This window comes from Lynx canadensis, chromosome B1 (genome assembly GCF_007474595.2).
Source record: "Lynx canadensis isolate LIC74 chromosome B1, mLynCan4.pri.v2, whole genome shotgun sequence".
Taxonomy (NCBI): domain Eukaryota; kingdom Metazoa; phylum Chordata; class Mammalia; order Carnivora; family Felidae; genus Lynx; species Lynx canadensis.
The window spans coordinates 145,364,412-145,384,043 of NC_044306.2; the positions used below are offsets into that span (position 1 = coordinate 145,364,412).

Sequence of the window (19,632 nt, forward strand, 5' to 3'; positions counted from 1 at the left end):
CATGATAAGCCAAAAGGACCTGAAAGATTGTCTCTCTTATATTTAGTTTATAGCTAAGAACCCTTAAAGTCAAAGTAGTTAAGTGACATGGTTTATCAGTGGCAACAGCAAACTGGAAACCAGGTAGAAACTGGTCTTTGTGTTTCTAGCACTGAACTTCCTGCAACTTAACCATACATGTTCCTGACAACTGAATATTCTTAAAATATAATTCTCAGCATTTTCTTCTCCTGATCAAAAGCTCTTGATGACTCTTAATCGTCTGGCAAGTAAAGTAAGCCACCTTATCCTGCTACTCAGGGTCCTCTAACACTTGTTCTGAAATCTTGTTTCCTCCTTCTGCGAGTTTCCTCTCCATGCAGTCTGGGATCCACTAAACTAGGTTACTTGCCATGTTGTGTTCATGCTACATTGTAAGCTCCATGAGAACAGTGATGTCTCGTTCATGGCCAAATCCCCAGCACCTAGTCAGATGCCTGACTCATAGTTAAAGCTCAATGAAAGTTTGTTGAAAATGGTGGACTTTCTTCATTACAATAAATGTAACAGCAACAGAAATAAGAATAACAACAGTAAAATGGCAATAATAATGATGATAAATCATAGTAAAATAATAATCAGACATTGACTGGACCATTGGTCAATAGTCACTAAGCTATAAATTTCTTTTTTTTTAAGTTTATTTTATTTATTTTGGGGGGGCTGGGGCACAGAAAGAGGGAGAGAATCCCAAGCAGGTTCTGCATCCTCAGCGCGGAGCTGGGATGGGGGTCGATCCCACAGACCGTGAGATCGTGACCCGAGCTGAAATCAAGAGTTTGATGCTGAACTGACCGAGTCACCCAGGCGCCCCTAAGCTGTAAATTTCTTAATTAAACCTTATAATAATCCAGTCATGTGGATACTGTTCTTATCCTATTGATGACATGACCAATGCTCAGGGAGATGAAACAACTTCTCTGGTGTTGGTTGACTGACTCTGTCATTCACATGTTCAACAAATGTTACTGAGGGGCTACCCTGTGTCAGGCTCTGTTCTAGGGATTGGGGATGCAGCCTACATATTCCTCTTTGTGAACAAGCTCTTTGCTTTCAGGGAGCTGACATTCTAATGGCAGAAAACACACACCCACTCACTAAATAAATGAGATAGAAAGTGGTAAGAGATCGTGAAGGGATGACGGTTTCATAAAGGGCTAAGGGTAAAGGCTCACTGAGGGGATGACAGTCGAGGTCTTGAGTGATGGAAAGGAGTGAGCTGTGAAAGACCTAGAGGTTTTTAAAATATCTCAGGCAAAGGGAACAGCAAGTACAAAGGACCTGAGGTAAGAGTGTCTCTGGTATGTTCCAGAAAACGGTAAGGCTGCCGGTGTGTCTGCAGGTGAAGGTGGAAGAAGAGAGCAGAAAGACCGCACAGATTAGATCACGTGAACACTGCAGGCGCCTCACAAACTTGGCTTTGGCTCTGATTCAGAAGGTAAGCAACAGGAGAGTCAGAGCCGGGGAGTGACAGGTTCTATCCTGGGTTCTAAAAGGATCTCTCTGGCAAGGATGTAGCTAGTGGGGATCAATTACAGGAATATTAAAATCGTGTCTGTGACCGAAGGCAGAGGAGCCTGGGTTCTGATGGGCTGCATGAGGAGTCTCTGTGGAAAGGAGTCCAGGATTAGCCCAAGGTTTCTGGAAGGTGAGGGAGGAGCAGGTCAGGGGCTGAGGATTTCAGGACCTTACCACATACACATTCAGTGCAAGACGCCTACGAGCCACGCACGTGGAAATATGAGTTAGCTGACAGCTGGATGTACACGTCTTTAGTTCACTGAAATGAAACAGGGATAGAACTTTCTGTCTCAAAGTTATCAGCATGTGGATGGCATGGTGAGTCCTGTGGTGGGATGAGATCATCTCAGGAATGAGTATGGAGAGGTCAGCAGAGAGGAGGGCAGGACTGGCCCTGGGGTTGCTCTGGTGTGGGAGGGGGTGAGAGGCAGGGACTTTGGAGGAGTGGTCAGTGAGGCAGGTGAAGGAATGAGAGATTTGTCCTCGACGTCAGATGGAGACTGCGCTTTAAAGACCAGGGCAGTGACCATCCCTGTCAAATGCTGTGGAAAGGTCAGGTCAAACCAGGCCTCAACCCCTAGACTCGGCAGACTCGGAGGGCATTGGAAAACTCACCAGGAGCAATTCTGGGGCTTGCAGCTGCTGGGTAGATCCTGAACTACTTTGCCACTGCTTCCCTACTTTGCACGAAGGTGCTTGGATCTCCCTTGCCCTGTCTCTCTTTAGGTCCAAATTCCCTTCCTCTCCTAGGACCCCGCTCCTGTGCCCCCTCCGTCACAGAACCTTCCCTGATCCCCTAGTCAAATTGCACTGCCGTGGCATTTACCTTGTTTTAGCATTATTCATTGGTGACTGTATCTAGGTATTTGTTGAATGGATGAGTCCCTGGGCCAATAAAAATATGCCATGTGAACTTCATGCAGAATAAGACAAAATGCTAAACAAAAGTGTGGTATTATTACTGCCACAATTAGGGCAGCTCACGCATCTGAACACGAACACCCCCAAACGGTAACCTGCCAGCAGGGTCTCTGGGTGCTGCTGGGCCTGCGGGGCTGGGGGAGGAGGGAGCGCAGAGACACCGGCTGTTGAAAGAAGACTTGATTGTGGTTTTAAGGATCTGGGCTCTGGGCCCAGCTCTGCCACTGGGTGGTGTGACCTTGGGTGAGGCCCTCCAAACTTCTGGGACATAATTTCTTCACCTTTGAAACGAACGAACAGATTGTACCCCATCTGCTCAAAGATCCTTCCACACACTTCAGTTGATACTCAGGTTAGAAAGTAATGTGGTCACTCTAATGGTATTAAGAGTTACTTGCGCCCTTTCTCTCTACTCAAACTGCAAAGATTCAAAGACAGGTCTCCCACGTCTCTGCCTCAAGCACAGTATACTGGTGGATGCAGAGGAAATGTTTTTTGATTTAATAGATCACAAGAATAAATCCTTTCTGGTCTATGAAACGTACACTGGCCCGATCTCTCTTCACCCTGCCACCCATCTCTCTTCTCAAATCGGTCCCTCCTTCCTTCCTTAATTCACCTCGGAGTTGCTACTGGGTGTAATATTCCCTAGAGCTATAAAGGTTCATGACCCAGCTCTGTCACTAATTTTGCACGTCTTGACTCTGTTGGCTTAGAGTTGAGGACATCGAGACACAGGTTCTACAACACAGGCCAGAGCACTGGAACTGGATGGTCTCAGATAATCCAGCCCACGGAACTAGGGTACTTGTAGAAAGTGGTAGGTTGTGTCTGATTCGGGAGATTTATGCATGGCAGGCTCAGAATCTGTGCTCAGGAATCTTAATCCACCATGTCTGAGTATCCCGGAGGGGACAGAACGTGGAGAGAGGGCCATCAGCCAGAAAGCCGAAGACATGGCGTCACGGGGGTGGTGTCGTGGCCTAAACTAGGAAAGAGAGAAGAGACGAAGGCCACTTCGAGCCAGTACTTTGCTGGCACCTTTGACAGGGACAGTCCTTCAGATACTGAGTCAACACCCACCCTGTTCCAGGAACTGGGTCCGTGTTACAGAGGTCACCTGCAGGCTGGGAGCACAGCATCCTACAACACCACACCGAAAGGCACTGTGATGAGTGCTGGCCGGAGGTGTGAACAGGGTGCCAATGGGGATGGGGGCTGCACAGACGAATCAGCATTTCAACTGGGTGTGCCACTCTCTACTGTACCCTTCCCCACTTTGCTCTCTGATGGGCCCTCCGGGAGGCTGACCTGTATGGACGACATCCATGGGCTTCCCCGTTCTTGGCTTCTGGCTGTATATCTAAGGGAAGGGAGACGGGGAGGGCAGAAGGTTTATTTATTTCACTCTCAGGGTTAGCTGTGTCTCTCTCAACCAAGAGTCGGTGCTTCTGTCAAGGTGGTCTGTTCTACAAGACTCTCCTTCTGGGTTCTGGTGACTGTTCCCTCCTCCAAGGCCTGACTCACGACAGCTCTGCTATTATGCTCCCCTGTGGTTACCCTGGACCTTCGTAATTAATTCCTTTACCCCCGTTTGACTGCCTCGCTGTCTCTTTTGGGACTCTCGCGGATATATTAGGCCTTCAGCATCAGAACGCGTAATTCTTCGGGACGTCATCCCCTAGTAAACTCATCTTCCGTGAGGAATCATGTCTTGTTAATCTTAGCCCTCTCTCCCCACCTCCACTGCTTACTGGAGTTTCTGTTCGTAGAGGTTTTCATCGTTAAACGGGAGTTCAAGTCTCCTCGGTCACAGCCATTCCTTTGACTCCAACTGGTCATGTGTGGCTCTATTCTGAATACTCCTAGGGCAGCCCACAGCTCTGGCAGGACTGTCCCAGCGAAGGGGCCACAGAGCCATTTCCCCCTTCACCTTCTGGCTGCTCTCACCTTATTGTTTCTTGCTCAGGAGGCCAAACGCTCCCACTAAAGCCTATTCCTGCTCAATACCCTCAAGTTTACCATCTTTACGTCAATGTCACACACATAGGACCTTCGAAGAGACCCTAAATCTCCCTCCGCTGTAATTTCCAAGATTGGAAAATCAAGATAAAAATAATACTGACTTCACAGGGCTGCTGGGAGAGTAAAAACAAATCCAATGCCCTGTAAAATTTATTGTCTTTCCCATGAACTCTAGCAGTGACTATAAAGAATCAGCCAAGTTCTCTACACACACACCCCCGCCCCCTCCCTACTTTGCTTTACTGGTTTCCATGAAGTAAGCACTTCGTTAATACACTGAGAAAAATAATAACTGACACGTCCTGAGCACTTACTAAGTAAGCACTCCACAGGCATCGCATAGAATCTCCCCAAGGATCATGTACGATAGAACCCCTTGTGTCCCCATTTTACAGATGAGGAAAAATAAGGGCACAAAAAGATGAAGTCACTTGCGCAAGGTCAGGAGCCGAAACTAAAACCTAGGAAGCGTGCCCAAAAGCCACACTGGTACCCCCTTTGCTTATACTGTCTCATCTGCTGCCATTGTCTGTGACATCTGTGAAGACAAACTGTAAAGGCTGGCTGTAATAATGAGATATCCTGTAGAAATTATCACGTGACTAAAGGCAAAGTTTGCACTTCTGTGGACGTTCTTGTGAATTCAGCTCAGGCACTGCACCCCCAAATTCAAATGTAACCTACTGTGCTGGGTTAGCGGAACCGCATTCTTAACATCTCCGTGGTCTAGTGACTGAGACTCACCTGAACTTAGAGCATGCTCCACTTCCTGCATGATCACCCCGGGGGAGGCAGTGGTCTCGACGTCGATCAGCATACAGGTCACTTTGGCCGGCACCGTCGCTTGGGGCGTCGTCTCCGTGGGCACGGGCTCTGCTGTGGCATGCGAAGTGGGTGTGTGTTCAGAGCTGTGCTCTTCTGCTGGGGACTCTGGTGTGGCTGGGGCTCCTGTGGGCTTGAGGCTGGTCTCAGCAGAGCTGTGATTGGTGCTGGCAGAGGAGGCAGACGAAACCTCGGGGGGTGAGGTTGACAGGGGTGGAGGTGATGAGGCTGCAGCCTGAGGGGAGGGGAGTGCGGGAGACTCCGTGGGGGACTCAGCAGGGGACTGAGCTGGGGTCTCAGAGGGGGACTGCGACCCTGTGGGTGGCACGCTTGCCTTGGGAGTGCCTGAGCTGTGTTCTGAGGGCGTGGGTGTCAAGTGCAGCCCCCCGCTTGTTGGGGAGGGGTCTGTGTTCTTGCGTTCCCAGTGAGAGGCCGGGAGGCTGGTGTTCTCCTCTCTGGGCTCTACGGAAACGTTCTTGGGGAGTGTAGGTGTTGGAGCCGAGGTCGTAACTGGGAAGACGGATGTGCCAGTGGTCGGGGAGGCAGGGGGGCTTTGCGGAGAGCTTGTCCAGATGTCCGTCAACGAGATGTTTGTCGGAAGAGAAAGAGGCAAGGGGCCTGATGTAGGCAGGCTCTGGACCCTCAGCCCTGTGGAAAAGCCAGTACAAACGTGGTGAATGCGTGAAAACCCGGGAGGCAAGGCTGCTTTATAGCACGTTCACAGATCTTTCTCATTTTGCATTGCGCCTCCCCAATTGTGCAGGTGACTTTTAAATATTTTCTTCCCACTAACCGCTCCCTCCTCCCTTTGTGACTTATCGGTAGGAACCAGCCCGAAGGCTCCGTAAGAATAATTAGTGGGTCAGGCAACACGAGCCCGGCCAACACACTGAATGAACCCATCTCATCTCCTGCTTGCTTAGAAGTGTGCCCTTGAAATAGTGAGACTCTCTGAGGAACTGACCTTTATGGGGATTTGTCCAGAATGCTGAGGGGCTGGTTCCCCAATGCCTGCAGTGATACCCAGGGTATGTGCTGAGGGTGGGGAAGGCGTGGTTGGTGAGGGCACAGCTGGAGGAGCTTACTGATTGGCTAGTCCCTCTGAGGGGAGTTCACTGATTGGCTGTTCCCTGTCCCAGGATTGTGGGCTCTGCATTTATGCACAGCGATGCTGGTGCTATGGGCTTGCCGGCTGGCATGAGTCAAGATGTGGACACATCCCTTGTGAAGGAGGAAAGGGGGGGAAATCCCAGAATAAAAGCTGAGAGGAGGAATTTGAGGTTTGGAAATATCACCTGAGACTGGAACCCAGTTCTTTCAAATTCTAGCTGGGGTCTTTACAATCGTACCATCTTGCAAAATGTTCTCCTTCACATTTTGTAAAATTTAGAATTAGTTTTTTCTTCCTTCCTCCCTCCATTTACACATTCCATTTAATTAACTAATTCTTTCATTCAAGTACTTAATAAATGGCTTCTAAGTGCTATCACTCTGCTAGTACTGGGTTTTGATTTTTTTTTTAATTTTAATGTTTATTTTTGAGAGAGAGAGATAGACCATGAATAGAGGATGGGCAGAGAGAGAGGGAGACACAGAATCTGAAGCAGGCTCTAGGCTCTGAGCTGCCAGCACAGAGCCTGATGTGGGGCTCAAACTCAGGAACTACAAGATTGTGACCTGAGCTGAAGTAGGTCGCTTAACTGACTGAACCACTCAGGCACCCCTTGATTTCGCTTTTTATGTAAACCATCTTTTGATTGACTCCCATGCCCCTTATCATCCCCCCAACTAGCTTTTCCCCTAGTCGTTGGCACCCTCTCTCACTCAGCTGCTCGCTTAAAAACCGAGTCAACCTTAAGTCAAAACCTTAAGTCATCTCTTTCCCTCATACCACACCATCAAATTCATTGGCAAATTATAATGGCCCAACCTTGAAAACATCCCAACTTAATCACTTTTCACCACCTCCCCCATTATCTCAACATCACCTGAGCCACCAGTCACTTGCTAGACTATTGCCATAGTCTCTTCATTGGTCTTCTGCTTTCCAGATTTTCTCCCTTTCAGTTACTTTTCACATAGCAGCCAGCATATTTTAAAGTGATCAATCAGATCATGTTCGTTAACTGGTCAAAACCCTCCAAAGCCATCTATCTGCTGCACCTAGAACAAAATCCCAAACTAATCCCCCATTGTCTCCCCATGCTCTCTTCATCATTCCAGTTGGTCTCTACTCAAATGGCCACCTCCTTCTCAGAGGAGCCTTTCCAGATGATCCTAACTATAATCATTCCTACTCCAGCTAGCTCCTTGCTTATTTTTTTTAAAAGATTACTTTTTTAATTGTTAAAATATACATAGCATTTACCATTTCCACCATCTTTAAGGGTACAGTTCAGTGGCATTAAGTACCTTCCCATTATTGTTCAACCATCACCACTAACCCATCTCCAGAACTTTCTTATCTTTCCAAACTGAAACTCTGCACCATTAAATAATAGTACTCTCCTTTCTTCCCTCTCCCCAGTCCTGGAAACCACTATTCTACTTTCTGTCTCTATGAATTTGATTGCTCTAGGTAATGCAAGCAAGTAGAATCATATTATAATTGTCCTTTTATGATGGGCTTATTTCATTTAGCATAATGTCTTCATGGTTCACTCATAGTGTAGCAGGTGTCATAATTTCCTTTCTTTAAAAAAATGTTTATTTTTGAGAGAGAGGGAGAGAGAGAGAGAGAGCACACGTGCACAAGCAGGGGAGGGGGCAGAGAGAGGGGGACAGAAGATCTGCTGTGTTGACAGCAGAGACCCCCGATGAAGGGCTCCAACTCATGAACTGCAAGATCATGACCTGAGCCAAAGTCAGATGCTTAACCAACTGAGCCACCCAAGAGTTTCCTTCCCAGAAAATTCCACCCAGAATTTCCTTCCTTTTTAAGGCTGAATAATATTCCATTGTATATACAGACCACATTGTATTCATCCATGCATTCATTGATGGACTTCGATGGGTTGCTTCTACCTTTTGGCTACCGTGAATAATGCTATGAATCTGAGTGTACAAATATCCATTTGAGACCCTGCCTTCAATTCTTCATACACCCAGAAGTGGACGTGGTGGGTCATATAGTAATTGTATGCTTGATTGCTTGAGGAACCACCATACCCTTTAGTCATTTTTGTGTTTCGTAAAATAAAATAGTTTCTTCCTGAAATCATTTTATTTATTTATTTATTTATTTATTTATTTATTTATTTATTTCTCTCTCTCTCTTCTATCAGAATATAAGTTCCATGAGGGTATAGGGACATGATCTTATTCATTGCTGTTTGCCTCAGACAGTGGCTAGGTCATAGTAAGTGCTCAGTATGTACTTGTAGAAGGAAGGGAGGAAGGGAGGAAAATGAATTAACTTAAGAACTTCATTCAAAAATACCCCAGAATCTCTCTATTCTCTTCTATATATCCCTTAGTATGGCCACACCCATCATAGCTACCTCAGCAATGGCTGCCTACCGGGTGTAACATGAGGGAAGGAACCATGCTTTGAAAGTCAGCCTCACTCTATGTCACTCTCCCATGACATATACCTATCCTGGATGTCATGTTAGGTCTCCAGCTATTTAACCCTCCATACTCTGAGGAGATTTCCTTGGGGGTAGCATATAGGTAATGGTCAACCATGATCAAAATTCATAAGGAATAAAACATGGGCTAGATTCCAGCACAGAGGAAGGGGGGAAAAGATGTATATGGATGCATTCAGGCACTTGGGATAAAACTGCTTACTTCTTCATTCTTGTGCATAGTAGCCTCAGCAACTGATGAAAAGTTGTGCTACAGAATCTATCCTGAAAACATAATTTTCTCACGCTTAACCAAATTTAACATTTGGATTGTTATCAAAGCACTTGGTTTTATCTTACAGAAAAGGAGTTGGTCAAGACCGTAAACCACACGAGGGCTACTGTCCTAGGAAACAGGAGGGCAGACCTCCTAAGTTAGCCACATAATAGTCCATGTTGCTAGGGTGGACTTTTGGCAGTTCTGAAGTGTCAATGGTTTCAGGATGGATACAGATCAAGACATCTTTCAAATATGGACAAAACAACAGTTGGGACAAAGATTATTAAAACACTAGACCTTCATATGTGACCTTTGGAGCTTACTAGCTCTGCCTCCTGGTAGCTCCCATGGCTCATTATTCTGTGGCCACAAAACAAAAATGGCAATGTTTACTGTTGACAGTATCACTGAACAGACTGGCAGAGGGAGGCAGAAACAGTCTCAGTCTGGTAGGCGAGTCAGAATCTTTGGAAACCTGGGATAAAGTAGGAATAAGTCATATACAAAGAAACACTCATTCATTCATTCATTCATTCATTCTTTCATTGAGTAGCTTCTACGTCTATAGCTTTGTCCTCAGGGAGTTCAATATCCAGCAGGATGGAAACGACACCTGACTTCCTGAAATATGATGTGGTAAGTGCCTAGCTGAAGCAAAAGCAGGTTAGAGTGGGACCCCTGAAGTACAATGAATCCAATCTGTATAGGGACCATGGAATGCAAAAATATACAAATGTCATTTTCAGAGGACATTTAGAGAAGTCACAGAAGAGATGACATTTGAGTTGGTTCTGAAAGGATGACAACACACAAGGTGCCACTTAAGGTATGTGATGTTCAGGGTGACACTTGCATTGTCATTTCCAGTGGAGCTAAAAGCTGTACCATGGAAATCATTACAGTGCTAAAAATAACATGCTCCAGTAATTGGTTTTGTTGCTAGAAATGTCCATTTTCTTGTTTAACCCTGACTAATATACTTTAATAACCCCTACCCTTCCTGCTTCCAAAGAAGACTGGAGGTGGTCATTTCCCATGGCTACCTTCTGAATACTTATTTAAGGTTCTTTTAAATGTTTATTTATTTGAGAGAGAGAGACAGAGAGAGAGAGAGACAGAGAAAACATGAGTGGGGGAGGGACAGAGTTGGGGGGGCAGAGTGTGGGGAGGGACAGAGGCTCTGTGCCCCATATCTTCTGAATACTTACTTAAAATACTTCCCAGTCTAATTCAAGCAATTCCTACTCTTAATGAAACAACAGTGCAGCAAGTTGTGACCGTGCTGGTTATCTTCCCTTGAACAAGGCATCAGAAGCCTCTGATTTGCCTCATTTGATGGTATACACGCCATACTGCTCTGATTGCATGGCGGTGGATATCTTCAGCGTGAAGATATCCAAGTCTTATTCTGACTGTCCTAGGGAGTGCCTGCTGTCTTCATCCGCTCAGGCTGCCAGAACAAAATACCATGTCGACTGGACGGCTCTAAGAACAGAAATCTATTTCTCACAGTTTGAAGCCTGGCAAGTCCAAGCAAGGTGTGGGCCTATGCAGTTTCTGGTGAGAGCTCTATTCCACACTTACAGATGGCCACCTTCTGTGTCCTCACAGGGTCTTGCCCCCTGGAGAGAGAGAGAGCTCCCTGCTTTCTCTTCTCACAAAGGCACTAATCCCATCCTGAGGGCCCCACCCTCATGATCTCATCTAATCGTGATCACTTCCCCAAAGCCCCATCTCCAAATACCATTACATTGGGGTTAAGACTTCAACGTTCAGAACCACTGAGAGAGTCTGAGGAAGTATCATTTCTGCTTTCTTACATGTTGGCCTTGTGCTTCCCAAGGGCTACCACACTAAGTCTAACAGATAAGGATGTATACTTTCTCAGATTAAAAAAATTTTTTTAGAGCTGAGAGGGCCTACGTGGTGAATGAGTACAGCTCCTCATTTGACAGACGGGGGACAGACTCAGAGTGGAAGTGGTGTCAGTGACCTCAGACTTCTAGGAGGAGGATCTGGGCCACGTTGCCTGGAAAGAATCATTTAGGGACAGAATTGGAAGTAGACCTTCCATCCTCAGCTCCCCCTACTCCCCCCCCCCTCCACACACACATACAATGCCCTTGACATGAAAATAGTGGTAGAATGTACTGTAGTAACCGCCATTACAGAGTAAGCAAGGAGGCATCCATAGGAGACGGGGCAGTTGAGTAAGTTAAAGTAATGCAGTGCCCCATACACTTTCCCACCCAAAGCAGAGTCCCTTTGCCTTGAGGAAAACAGTTCTAATATTTCCTTGAGAAAATGGCAGAACAAATAGGATGAAGAAATCCAACCCATTAATCTCTAAATTAGAGGTGAATTGTGCATTGTTCCAAAAAACAGTGACCCACGTGGTCAGATACGATGTGCGCTGCTTGGGCAGTGACAGGCCTCCATGCCTGAAACGGACTGACTCAAGGATTGACTCTCTCAGACTTGGCCGGCATGAGAATTCTAGGGGTATGATGACCAACCGAACGCGATGGGAGATTCCTCCTCGTAGGCTAACGAACGGCAGTCTTTCCTGAAGTGTGGGCAGCTTGAGGCTTTTACGTTGCGAGAGCAGCTGGCAGGCTGATGCTCAGAAGAAGAGCAGATTCTCAGTTGGATAGAAAAGGGACTCACGTCCACGCCCATTGGGCTATATGGGAGAGACTGATATCCTAGTTTGTGTCACTTGGATGGATGAAAGAAAGGTGTCTGGCTCCAGCCCCGGTTTCTTGCCTTGCTAGGAGAAGGGACTTGGCAGCTGACAGCTGGGGCGGGTAGGTGAGTTCTCCCAGTGCCGAGAGGAGTCACAGGATATTCCGGGGAAGGGAGTCCACACTGTGCACATGTGTTCGCGTCTCCCCACCCGACTGGCCGTCAGCAGCAGTCGGGAGCGTTGGCAGCCGGCGGAGAACGAGTGCCCTGAACTGGCACCTTTTCCCGGGCTTCGTGAGCAGCAGCCTGGGTCAGTGCCAGAGTCCCAGGTAGCCTGATTACCTGTGCTACTTGCCTATCCCCCACCCCCACCCCCGGCATGTCCTTTCCTGCCCTTGCCTCGTCAAGTACCTGAGGAAACATGTGACAGAGCTTTGGCACAATCAGTGAAACTCGATCAAAACGCAGTCAGGCTCTTCCCCGTTGCTGCCAAGTCAGCGTGAGCATTGCCTTTGACTGTGGTCTCGAGGATCACGCCAGGCCTGCCTGGCAGAGGCCCCGTGGCTGCTAAGTGATTGCTAAGGTTAGCCAGACAGCCACGACAGTGAGCTTCCTAAAAGGCCGGCTGGACCCTATCACACCGCTCTGACGGTTGAGAGGAAGAAAGGAAGCCCGCACTGGCTTCTCCCTCCACTGATGATAAAACTTCAAATCCCCAGCAAGGTCTGGAAGGCTCTCCGTGATCCCAGTCTGCCCCTCCAGCCTTGCACCCCACTAGGCCCTCAAAACACACCAGGCTTTTCCCTTAATTCTATTCCTTCTGCCTAAACAGTGCTCTCTCTTTTCTCTGCCTGACTTCCTCCTATTCATCGTTCCAGTGTTAGCTTAAGGGCCTTCGCTGATTCTCCTGCTACATCTCTCCCTCGCCTGCTCCCAATCTCTCATGTGCTCCGAGCACCCAGTCCCTTAACGTCAGAGCACTGCGATCCGCGTGTTAGCTATGTAATTGATTACAAGAAGCTTGGTTTAATGCGTGCCTCCCTCTTTAGCCTCCAGAACGCACGTGGAACAGGGACTCTAGTGGATTTGCTCACCACGTATACCTCACTGCCTGGCCCATAATAGGAATTCAATCCCTAAAATGACAATATTTTGACAATCTGAAATATTGCCTCCTGTCCACCTCTCTTGCCTTTGCATTTGTTGCTCTTCCTACCCTGAATCCCCTCTTCCCATCCCAATTCCGAGAACTCCAGAGCCTCCCCTCCTCTGTGAAGTTGCCACAGCATTTCACACAGATTTCAACTGAAGCACACTGAGCCATGATTTCTCTCCACGTTTGTCTTCCATCCGTTGGGAGCCCTAATAATAGAGACTGCGGCTTGTTGTGTGTGTGTGTGCGTGTCTTAGTGCCTGGCACAGAGAAGGGACTCAATAAATATTCATTGAGTACAAACATGGATTCTCTACCCTCTGAAAGACAGAAATGTTCTCTGGCTTATAGGCTGGGCCCTGATAGCACAAATGCATTTTCCCTCTGATTTGTCTGTAAGTTCCATAAAAACCATTGGCTAATATGAAATTGTAGACGGGTCTTGAAACAGACGTTTGCTATTTTTGCTTGCTTGTTTCCACTTTGAAGACTGCAGGAATTTCCCCTCTGTGAGCATGATATAGACCAGAGTTACCAGCTCTTGAAATGCTGGCCATCAATCAGTTGGCCCAAACACAGGCCAGCCTTACCATCTCTTTACAGAATGGACTACCCTTCTGTTAAACAGACAGGAAAAGAGAGAATAAAACTCATCTTAACATGACATATAATTTTCAATATCAAAGCTACGTCCTAGTGTCCTTTAGTTTGAGTGAAGTCACCATTAGGGACATTCACACTTACAAAAATTGCCCAACCGAGGGCACCCAACACTTCAGAAGGTTCATCTAACATCTGCAAAACCATTACTAATCAGAGTCTGGTCCAACCATATGGTATTTGAAGGCTATCGTATGTCTAGACAGAATGTGTATGCCCCAAAGCCATCAAACTGTGTTTAAGAAGACACTTGTTTGAAGTAGAAAAGCCATATTCTCCTCAGTGTTTTGTTTATGGAAATGAGATGCAATTCTAGTCCAGAAAGAGGAAAAATGTTTCTGTTTTTCAGCCACCGAATTAGAACCTGCAAACCTGGAGTATGACTCAATTTCTCTATCCATAAAATTAGGACTAATGATATCACCAGGCTCCCCATGGGTGCTGTGAATGCCAACGAGGGAATAACACTTATGAAGAATGTTGTACTTCCTGGAGAAAAAAAAGTAACATTTTCTTCCTTTTCCCCAGAAGCCACATCTATCTTTGGTCAGTCAGATGTCCCCCAAAACTCATTCTCTTTGGTTGAGTGGGGGTTGTGGTGGTCTGTCTCCAGGAGGAGGCTATGCTGAGCAAGGATGCCAACAGATACCCAAAATTCCAAAGTACCATATTGGGGTTTCTCAGGATAGAGCAATGGAGAGAAAGAGACAATGTAGGGAGGGCGAGAACCTTCTCATCGGCTGTTCTGTGGTTGAGGGGGATATGGGCGTGTACAGTGGGTGGTAATAGGATGGAAGAAGAAGAAAATCTAACACCTCCAAGGGGATGTCCAAAGACTCAAACCCACGAACTGTGAGATCATGACCTGAGACAAAATCAGGAGTTGGACGCTTAACTGAGGGCACCACCCAGGTGTCCCAGGGAACCTTCTTTTAGGTTTCAAATGGCCCCCGTGGCCGAGGCAGCCCTGGTGGAGGTCACCACTGCCTTTTCAGCCTAAATGCACTTGCCCACTTCTTCCCCCAGGTTGTGCCTAGTTCAGGGTGCCATCCATGACCCCTTGTTCCACACAAAGAGCTGGAGCTCTTTAGATGGCCAGCTCCACATCAGTCTGCCTTTGAAAGGACAGTTCTCAAGGGCATCCCAGAATGACGCATCCTGGCATTCTTCTTGGTGAATTAGTAGGCAATCTGGCTAATTACAGGATAATGCCCCAAAATGCAATCAGATATTGTATTCCTGTTTGCCTCACCACTAAAGTTCACCAATGATCACCCAGAGGTCATGGCTCCAGTGCAAACATATTTCCATGACCGGGCTAATGACTCAGAGGAAGTTTCCTCTGAAGGGACAGGACAGCAGATCTTTCTGAGAGAAGACAAATAACCCTTGACATTTGGGCCCCCTTCTTCTTCCTACCACCAGTTTTTTTCTAAGAGTTTCCTCCAGAAATGGCAGTCAGCATAAATGGTACGCTTCATAGTTTCTTTCTCTTACTTTTTATGTACTTTTAAAATCAAAATATAACATACCTGCGGTATGATGCACACACCTTAAGGGTACAAATCAATGCATTTTTACATGTGTATTTCCTGGCATAACCACCACTCAGACAAAGATACCCTCTCCAGCAGCCCAGAACGTTCCCTCATCCCCTCTCACAGACTTAACTCTCCAACGGTAACTCTTACTCTGACTTTTATCACAAAATATTAGTTTTGTCTGCTTTTGAACTTCACATACATGGAATCAGTGTGTACTTTTATGTCCGGATCTTTCACTCACTGTAATAACACTGTCTTGTGTTTTATGTTTAATAACCCATCATTTTTCATTGCTGGATAGTATTCGATTGTATGAATACACCACAATCTATTTATCCCCTCTGCCAGTGGCAGACATTTGGGCTCTTTCCAGTTTAGGGCTGTTATAAATGAGCTGCTTGCTTCCTATCTTCTTAGTTAACACTTTTCTAGTGCTTACTCCAAGCCAAATTTTCTGGGGACTTTTTTTTTTTTTTTTTTTTTTAATTTTTTTCAACGTTTATTTATTTTTGGGACAGAGAGAGACAGAGCATGAACGGGGGAGGGGAGAGAGAGAGGGAGACACAGAATCGGAAACAGGCTCCAGGCTCTGAGCCATCAGCCCAGAGCCTGACGCGGGGCTCGAACTCACGGACCGCGAGATCGTGACCTGGCTGAAGTCGGACGCTTAACCGACTGCGCCACCCAGGCGCCCCATGGGGACTTTGTAAGTATTAAGGTGAGCCATCTAAGGTGAAAAGAGGTTAAATAACCTCTCAAGACATATAACTCAAAGGTGGTGCAGCTTGGATTCAGTCTAGAAGGCCATCTATCTCAACGACTTGCCTTCTTAGCCACCTTGCTAGATGGCTGCCTTCTATGGTGAAAGCTATAAGCCCAACCACTTATTAGCTGATCGATCTCGGGCAAGTCTCTTGATTATCGTCTTCTCATCTTCAGACTGGGGATAACTACAGTATTCCTTTTGTACATCTATCGTGAGGATGACATAAATAATATGTACAAGGCAGACACTGTTGCTTGACTAAGCTAACATCCATTCCAAATCCCCTCTTGCCTGCCTCCCTATAGAGGCTGTGAAAGCTAGATGCACTTTTCCTAGTCTCCTCTGCAGCTAGAAGAACCTGTGAACCCCAGTTCTGCACAGTGAGATTGACGGGATGTAGGTTAACGGGCTTCTGGAAAAATTTTGCTTTCTAATGAAAGGCATATATAAGAAAGGGAAATTCCCTTCGTACCTATTCTTTCCCCCTCTTTCCTGTCTTAATTTTTTTTAATGTTTATTTTATTTATTTTGAGAGAGAGAGAGAGAGAGAGCAGGGGAGGGGCAGAGAGAGAGGGAGAGAGAGGATCCCAAGCAGGCTCTGCACTGTCAGCACAGAGCCGGACACAGAGCTCGAACTCACAAACCATGAGACCACGACCTGAGCAGAAATCAAGAGTCAGTCGCTTCACTGACTGAGCCCCCAGGTGTCCCCCCTCACCCCCTGCCTCCTTCCTGTCTTTAATGCAGATGTGATGTCTGGCACAGTGGTAGCCATCTTGTGAAGCTAAGAGTGAAAGTCAATCCACTAGGGAGGATGAAGGCGTAAGAGAGAAAGAGCCTTTTTCCTTGATAATACTGTTGATCTTGCCAAGCCAGGACTGGTTTGCCTTGTCTCCAGACTTCCTGTTAAATAAACAATAAATGCTGCTGGGGATTAAGGCACTATTGGTCAGGTTTCTCATGACTTGCAATTGAGATGAGAGACTATGTAAAAAAGCTCATCCCAATGCCTTGCACAAAGTAAGAGCTCAGTAAATATTAGGCCATTGCGCTGACCACTATCTAATTGGAAACTGGGCCCTATTGCCTTCACCTCCTTTAATCTGCTAATAATTTGCAGAAGGCACTTTTTAGGCACAATCAGAGAGAGACTATTACTCCCCATGGCATCAGCTGTGAGCCTCGGAGATGGAGTGCCTCCACATCCTTGAACGAAGCCACAGGCAACAAGGCCTGTCAGCGTTTCTGGGGGTGTTCGCTAGGCTGATGCTTCTGGACGCTGAGCCACCTCACACACCCACAACGTGCCTCAGAAAGGAAAAAAAACAGCTAAAGGTGATTTTCCACTTTATTAAAAAAAAAAACATTCAGAGAGTCCTGGACGGTTTCATCATGAATCTTGATATGACATGAATGAGGCTGAGTGGCTTCTGAGCAAGCTGAGGAAACAGCACTTAACTAACCACCAAGGACCTGCCTCTCGTTATTCTCAGGCAAGAACACCCTCACGAGAATGGCATCCTCCTACTATTTTTAAATTTTAAGCTTTGCTTCGCAGTTTACTTTTTAAAAATTCAATTAGACTTTTGTTTGTTTAGGTCCAATGTGACCAATCCCTATTGCGCGCCTGCTATGGAAGAAGGCATACTAGGGGAGATAAATTTGTTTCATATTTCATATAGCCTTTCCACTCACCACGGCAATTTGACTCTAGTTTTCCCCCGTGTATGTTGATGCTTTATGCCTTTTGCACCTGACGCTTCTGAGTAAAGACCTCTGACACTGGAGCAGTCGTGACTCCTCCTCTCCCACTCTTCCCCCACACAAATCATCTGTTTTGTCAAGTGTGCTGAAAGGTGGGTGCTATAGTATGAATGTTTGTGCCCCCCCATTCATATGTTGAAGTACTAACCCCCAATGTGACAGCATTAAGAAGTGGGGCCTTTGGGAGGTACTTAGATCATGAGTGTGGAGCCTTTATGAACGTGATTAGTGTTTTTTTTTTTAAGATAGAGAGAGAGAGAGGGAGAGAGCTGGGGAGAGGACCAGAGGGAGAGAGAGAGAATCTCAAGCAGGGGCAACACACAGCGTGGAGCCCTACTGGGGGCTCGATCCCACAACCCTGGGATCATGATCTGTGCTGAAATCAAGAGTTGCACACTCAACACACTCAGCCACCCAGGTGCTCCAGATTAGTGCTTTTATAAAAGAGACCCCCACAGGACTTCCAGCCCCTTCCACCTTGCGAGGACGCAGAGACGATACCAGCTCTGCCGGGAAGAGGGCTTTCCACAGAACGCAACAGTGCTGGTGCCTTGATCTTGGACCCTCCAGCCTCCGGAACTGTGAGAAATAAATTTCTGTTGTTTCTAAGCTACCCGGTCTGCGGAATTTTGTTACAGCAGCCTGAACAGAGTAAGACAGAAGCAGATAAACAAGCAGATAAACAACTAGGTGAAAGGGATTGGTAGGCTATGAAATAACACACTGAATTAATTAATTATAATTTCTGTGCTTTTGCTCTCTTTCTGCCTTTTAAACTGTCTCCTAAATAACAGGTTTAAAAGCTCAGAGTGTTGGCATGAAAAGGTGCTTAGCATCACTCATCGTCAGGGAAATGCAAATCAAAACCACAATGAGATACCACCTCACACCTGTCAGAATGGCTAAAATAAACAACTCAGGCAACAACAGATGTTGGTGAGGATTTGGAGAAAGAGGGTCTCTTTTGCATTGCTGGTGGGAATGCAAACTGGTACAGCCACTCTGGAAAAACAGTATGGAAGTTCCTCAAAAAGTTAAAATTAGAACCACCCTAGGATCCAGCAATTGCTCTACTAGGTATTTACCCAAAGAATGCAAAAACACTAATTCAGAGGGATACATGCACCCCAATGTTTACAGCAGTGCTATCAACAATAGCCAAACTATGGAAAGAGCTCAGTGTCCATTGACTGATGAATGGATAAAGAAAGGGTGATGTATATACATATATACATATATACATATATGTATATACATGCATGTATATATACATGTATACATATATACATATACATGTGTGCATGTATATATACATATACACATGTATACATATACACATATACATATATACACTGCTGTAAACATATATACACATATATACATGCATGTATATGCATACATATGTATATGTATGTATACACATATATACATGCATGTATATATGCATATATATGCATGCATATATGTATATATATAAATATGGAATATTACTCAGCCATCAAAAAGAATGAAATCTTGCCATTTACAACACCATGGATGGAGCTAGAGTATTATGGTAAGTGAAATAAATCTGTTGGAGAAAGACAATATCATATGATTTCACTCATATGTGGAATTCAAGAAACAAAACAAAGAAGGGAAAAAAAAAGAGGCAAACCAAGGGAAAAAAAAAAGACAGAGAGAGGCAAACCAAGAAACGGACTCTTCACTATAGAGAAAAACTCATGGTTACCAGAGGGCAGGTGGGTGGGGGGTTGGGGCAAATAGGGGGTCGGCAGTGCACTTGTCATGATGAGCACTGGGTAACGTATAGAAAGAAGTATTGAATCACACTATATTGTGTACCTGAAACTAATGCTACATGGTGTGTTAATTCAAATAAC

The 19,632-nt window shown here is 46.0% G+C and overlaps 1 protein-coding gene across 2 annotated transcripts in view; it reads right to left on the reverse strand.

Annotated features, from left to right (window-relative positions):
* Positions 1-19,632, reverse strand: part of PARM1 (prostate androgen-regulated mucin-like protein 1) — a 111,677-nt gene that overhangs the window by 34,242 nt on the left and 57,803 nt on the right. The window contains exons 2-3 of one of the 2 annotated variants that reach the window (XM_030313679.2): positions 5,251-5,976; positions 3,793-3,844 (exon numbers count right to left, since the gene is read on the reverse strand). In XM_030313679.2, the coding sequence (XP_030169539.1) occupies positions 3,793-3,844; positions 5,251-5,976 (778 nt within the window). The remainder of the gene's footprint in view (positions 1-3,792; positions 3,845-5,250; positions 5,977-19,632) is intronic. The other variant, XM_030313678.2, reaches the window with a different exon arrangement.